Here is a 5,949-nt window from a genome sequence, read left to right on the forward strand (position 1 = left end):
TTGCAAAGCTTTTGCATCCATCATGATAAGGGTAAGCAAAACTCTCTAAATCCTCAACTTTGCAAAACATGTTGAAAACTTTAGATTGTTGTGGGAATGACACGTTTTATTTTGGGGAGGGTTGTGCAAAATTCCCAAATGCAAGGAAACTTGCATGTTTTAGTAAAATACATATAAAACTAGAACAACACTCAATAAATAATAATAGTATCAAAATCGATTCAAAACAAAGCAAGCAAGTAGCCCTGCTTATCAAGTATGCATACTAAAGTGGAAATGCCATGATCACAAACGTTTTCACGTCAAAAGCAAGCTAACATGATTTGTTGAATAGGAAGCGTGCACGCATGCATGCACGCACACACACACATCCTTCTCTCCCTCTCTCCCATTGCTACACTTTCTTCATCTCTCTTCCCCCTTCCCCTCCTTACAAGTGTTTATTATGGGAAACATAATAAGAGCCATCAATTTACAAAAGAATCAACCTCTTATGTTTCTTTGCAAAGATACACTCCGTTGCAATTGTAGATAAAAAATGGAGTTTGCCCGAGATGAGATAAAAAATTCTAAGCTGAGTGAGTGAGAGCACGCATGTCAAAATGGCATAGCGACAACATAGCAAGCACACCCTTATACAAACGACAAGAGCACACAAGGTTGAGTGTACTTCGGTCAATGAAAAATACCTTACGAGAAACTTAGAAATAACATAAATTTTTACTCGCTCTATTATTTCGATAAAGGTACATAGATTTGCCTTGCTCTACTCTACTTCAACTAGCTCAACTTCAATTTTCATGCAAATATAGATAAGAAAGCACTCTATTTCAACATGTGACTTACACATATTATGCATGGAGTAGTTTCCTCGTGCTCTCTCTCTCTCTCTCTCTCTCTCTCTCTCTCTCACACACACACACACACACACACACACACACACACACACACACACATTCACATATCAACCAATAGAGCCCATAATCTATTTCTTTCTCCCCTCTCTTAGGCACATCTTTTGAGTATAGCATGTTAGGACCAAGGACGTCATGCATGTTAGGACCGACGAGGACGTCAAACATTCACCATACAAACTAAACTATAATTTCTTGATGATTAGTCTCTTTCTTATTCACCTATCGTGCTTGTTCTCGTTGTCGAAAACATTCATGTATGGGAATGCTGAGATTATAAAGTGTTTGCTGTCAATTTTTTGATATATGAATGTTTGTGCCATCAAAACCCCTAGAGAAGGTTGAGATTATAAATTGTTTGTTCCCGGTTTTTTGATATATGAATGTTTGTGCGAAACCTCTACGGGTGGGAGTGAGAAGTAGGGATCGATTCCGATGTCCTTTCCCCCTAACAGGCAAGCTAACCTCCGGAGTCCGAGGGATCCATTAGAGTACTCCTACTCACTTGACAATCACACAAGATTAACCATGGTTACTATTTGGTCACTTTGACTGGCTTGACAAAACGTGCTATTGACTTATAAGGGTGATAGCATTCTCGAAACTCTTCATAATTTAGCATTTTGTGGAGAACGCGAGAAGCTTTGCCAGGTATGTGTATCCTGCTTCTTACCCTGCACCTTGTTTCCCTCTTGCTTGGCAGAACCCACGTAATTAGTGTTTCCTGCAATAGATTTAAGATCCCGCAAGTGGGTTTCTAGGGATTTGCCGGATTTTGTCCTCTTCACTTATATCGGTAGGAAGAAAGCTTACAAAAGCTTGACGGAAGGTTTGTGGAAATCCGCCATTGCAAACTGCAGATTGTCGATCTGAGTTACTGCGTTTACTTACCTGCATTCAAGCAAGATTTGAAGTACTTTTTATTTTTGCTTGTGAGGTGCTAAGTAACAGCAATCGCTGCTAGTTACTGCACCTGCTTGTTTTTAAGCAAAGGGTTTGCCCCTTCCTGTGTTCTACTCGTGTTTTATATTTAGCAACCCAGCCTCCAGTTATTTATTCTCTGCGTGTATTGCAAAAATCATGCTTTTGTTTACAAGCAAGCTCTGGCTTGACACGATGTTCTGCACTTACCTTCTTGCCAGGTACTCGAGTGAGAGGGAAAACCTCCCTCTTACTTTGCAGATGCCAGTGAAGCACAGAAATGTAGGCAGTGGGTACCCAGAAGGAGGAACCGAGTACGTTCTTTTGATAAGTTCTGATTGTGGGCAGAGCAGAGTTGCGAAGTTGAATCGGCGTCACAAAAGGCATAAAACCAGTCCCAGGACATCAAGCAGAAAATAGTACTTGTGAGAGCACTTCATTATAACATTGATTATTGCAGCGAGCATCAGTAATAGTCTTATCAGTACTTGAACAGACCACATCATTAGATTCTATTTGAGCAAGTTACGTTTCTTTGGAGGCTGCTAGAATATGTTATTCATGGAGATTTTTAGACTTCTACCTGGCTTCCGGTTTCGGCCCACTGATGAAGAACTTGTTAGTTACTATTTAAGGAGGAAAGTTTGTGGTCGCGTACTTCCTATTGAGGTTATAGCAGAAATAGATCTTTACAAGTATGAGCCATGGGATTTGCCAGGTGCGTGGTGACCTCCAAATACTTGTGAACTAAAGCACACCATTTGCCTGAAGAAGTGGTTATTGTTTGTTTCTTGCAGAGAAATCTGCTCTTCCAACTCGAGACTTGGAATGGTATTTTTTCATACCTCGAGATAGAAAGTACCCAAACGGCTCTCGCACAAATAGAGCAACTGCGAAAGGCTACTGGAAGTCTACTGGAAAGGATCGATCAATTTCCTCTAGCTCAAGAGCTGTTGGCACTAAGAAGACCCTTGTTTATTACAATGGACGGGCACCTAAAGGAGAGAGAACCAATTGGGTGATGCACGAGTATCGCTTGAATGATGTGGAATGCCAGCGGATACACGCTGCAGAGGTCATTAGCTCTAAAGAGAGAAGCTCGCTTAATTTGCCTAGCGTTTGCAGATTGTTTGTCCAACTGATTACGCTTGTGAATGTGTTTGCATGCAGAATGGGTTTGTGCTCTGCCGAGTCTATCAGAAAAGTGGGCCTGGTCCCAAAAATGGAGAGCAATATGGGGCCCCTGTCGAGGATGAGGATTTTGAGGACTCGCCTACTGTAGACATGGATGGAAGCGGATCTTTTAAAAACAACCAGATTGAAAGAGGGCCCAATTATTTTGATGAAAGTTTTACCTGTGAAAATGACACTGTCTCTTTTGGAACGGACGTAGTTGATCGGCAAATGCCTTGCCCAAGATTTGAACCTCGCAACCTGAATGCACATGTGAGTACCTTTGGTAATCCATCCTTCTCCTTTCAGAATAGGTGTGTTTTAGTGGATCCTCAAAAAGCAGAATATGATACTACTAGGAGTTGGTCCTCTGTTTTTTTCCCCTTTGAGAGGAGCCTCGTTACAATGTTGTTTAGTTTTAATCAAGTAAAAATTAGCTCTTTAATCTTGCTAGTTTCCATCATGGATTTCTAATGCATAGAGTTTCCTTTGTTTGCATTGCAGTTTGAACATTCTTGTGGTGATTTTCAAGAAGACAACATGCGGAATTTTACTTGTCCTGCTGATGGAGACTCTTTGTCTCCTGCAAATGGCAAACTGGCAGGAGCTGCAATGGTAGCACCTGTCACTTCTGAAGAAGAGGGGGCAATGTTGGAACAGCTTTTAAGTGAATGTGCTGATCAGTTAAATTCCGTAGATGGGTATCAAGATTTTCCCACGACTGTAGAGAATGGATGTTATCAGTCTGGAGCAGATCCTCCAAGTGATGGAGATTTCCTGGAGTTAAATGACTTGGCTTCAATGTCTGACAGTGAGGAGGGTAATGTTCTTGTGAAGGATAATGAAAAGAATGTCGGTATTGGCGCTAACGATTCATATCGCTCCTCTCTGCAAGCATTACCTACATTGGATGCAGTCGATCAATGGTCAAACTTTCCTTTTGGCGATGGATTGAGTGAAGGAGAGAATCTGATGACAGAGGTTAGTGTGCTTGTCTAAATGGTTGAAGATGACAGCTAGTGTGGGGATTGGGAGGGACCCAAAGTGCTCTTTGTGTTACTTTGAAGCTTCTTTTAATGTGAAGCTGGCACCTATAGTTGTGCATCTCTGGACAGCACTGCATGACGTTTTCAATTTGTTATGTAACACAAATAGGCTATGGATGCAGTTTTCATATTACCATGCAATACATTGTGCATGAAGTTCCTCAAATTAGTGTAGCATCATAGTAACATGTTTAAGCATTGCCCAGCAGGTTATGCAGATGCAATCTGCATTATCGACTATTACATATGATTCTCAGAACCAGTCTCCCAGGAAGAACATGGTGGGAAGTTTTCCACTGCCTTCAGGTATCAATTTGTCTGGAGCTACGTGGTGCTTTTCTTCTCCCTTGAATTGTTTTTGAACTCGTGGCTATTTTCAATGAAGAGCTAGGTTTAGCGGGCCGCACGGGGTCAGTCCAAGCAGATGAAGAGAATGTTTTCAAGTTCCTAAACCATCTGACTGCAGTCAGTGAAAAGAACATCCTTAGAGGATTGCTTGAATCTGATGAGAATACTGCATTACTTTTGCAAGATGGGGGCTATTATGATGCCGTGCCATCGTTTACAGATATTGACATTGGTGTGGAGTACACAAATATGAATACAAATCTGCAAGCCAGCTCTGAGTATGGTGTATCTCAAGTGGCCCTGGTGCAATCTCCACATGCAAGCAAAGTGGATGAAGTTGCGGCTAAGGCGGAGCATTCTGATAGGGTATTACAAGCAATGGATTTGGTTCCAGAAGATGGTGGTTTGTCACAAGGCGATGCTGGAAGGCATTCTCCTAGGTCATTGAGTTTATTTTTGCGGTGGATGGATTCTCTCCCGACTTTACCAGCATCAGCAGCTGAATTATCTCCAAAGGCGTCTTCCCCAGGTGGGTCAATACGTGTAACTACTGCTGGTGTTGGCGTAAGTGCAGTCTCTGTTACGTGCGCATGTATAGGAGAGGGTGTACCTTCCTCATGTGTAAACTGCTCTGTAGCAGAGGTTGAGAAGAAGGGAAGATTTGTGAAGTCCATGTCCTTTGTGGGTCAGAGGAAGAAGTCTTCAGACAGGTTGGATGTGGGTTTTTCCATATCAGCTATTTTTGGTGGACTTCTGGCTCTATTTGTCGGGGTGCTTGTAGCTGCAGGTGGGTGGAAATTATTGGCGGTGTTTGCAAGTTCGTTTTAGTGGGCAAAACTTAGCAAAGAGTCCCTTGATTTCTTGAGAATTTGTACATGAAGTAGATATAGTGGTGCTGATGCATGGAACCGAAACCCGGAATTGACCATCTGCCTAGGAGCAAGTTCTGAAGTCTTCTAGCAGGCAGTTTGGCTTGTCAGTTTTTGCTATGAACAGCACAAAAGGATCCAGTCATGATGACTGCGCATTCAGCTCTCTAAGACGGCACCTTGGTAAAAGCGGTGGTGCTGTCATTGTGGAAGAAGTTGATCAACAATTTGACCGTCTTAGTAGATAATCTAGTATGATGGTTGTAGGCAAGCCCCCAGAGGTTGAGACCGTGCCCTTGGGGGCCCCAATTCTGCAAGTATTATATTGTATAGTGGTTACCTGCAAATGAGTCAAATAATGTCACATTCTTGAGCTTTTGAAAAATTTGTGACTCAAATCTTAAAAGCTATCCGAGGAAATGTTGTCATTTTCTGTTTGACACTTTTCAGAGGCCTGGATTAGTTGCAGTGGCTATTTTACTGAAGAGTGTGGGTCTCATGCTGTTCTCGGACAGAAAAGTGCTTTTCGGTTTCATGTTGTTACTGGTAGCATGATGTCTTTTAGGTCTATCTGTTATTCTTTCTTTGTTTATGGTTTTTCCATTCCCCACAAAAGCAGGCCAATGGCATATTGTGCTGCTGCTGTTCTAGAGGCATTTTTTTTGATGTCAAATCCAA

The 5,949-nt window shown here is 42.0% G+C and overlaps 1 protein-coding gene across 3 annotated transcripts; it reads left to right on the plus strand.

The window, feature by feature from the left end:
* Window positions 1-2,081: 2,081 nt before the first annotated feature.
* On the plus strand, window positions 2,082-5,681 carry LOC147440465 (NAC domain-containing protein 54-like). Of its 3 annotated transcripts, XM_086530212.1 has the most exons (10): window positions 2,082-2,149; window positions 2,411-2,553; window positions 2,633-2,910; window positions 3,006-3,281; window positions 3,513-3,989; window positions 4,264-4,360; window positions 4,440-4,931; window positions 5,043-5,112; window positions 5,184-5,189; window positions 5,287-5,681. In XM_086530212.1, the coding sequence occupies exons 1-10, from the start codon at window positions 2,097-2,099 to the stop codon at window positions 5,360-5,362; spliced, it is 1,968 nt and encodes a 655-aa protein (XP_086386338.1). In that variant the 5' UTR covers window positions 2,082-2,096; the 3' UTR covers window positions 5,363-5,681. The 3 variants fall into 3 exon arrangements, with proteins under 3 accessions (XP_086386338.1, XP_086386337.1, XP_086386336.1); XM_086530211.1 differs by lacking the exon at window positions 2,082-2,149 and having other exon boundaries at window positions 2,252-2,553; window positions 5,043-5,681; XM_086530210.1 differs by lacking the exon at window positions 2,082-2,149 and having other exon boundaries at window positions 2,252-2,553; window positions 4,440-5,681.
* Window positions 5,682-5,949: the final 268 nt, after the last annotated feature.

Source organism: Adiantum capillus-veneris, chromosome 15, assembly GCF_014529385.1.
Source record: "Adiantum capillus-veneris isolate H3 chromosome 15, ASM1452938v2, whole genome shotgun sequence".
NCBI lineage: Eukaryota > Viridiplantae > Streptophyta > Polypodiopsida > Polypodiales > Pteridaceae > Adiantum > Adiantum capillus-veneris.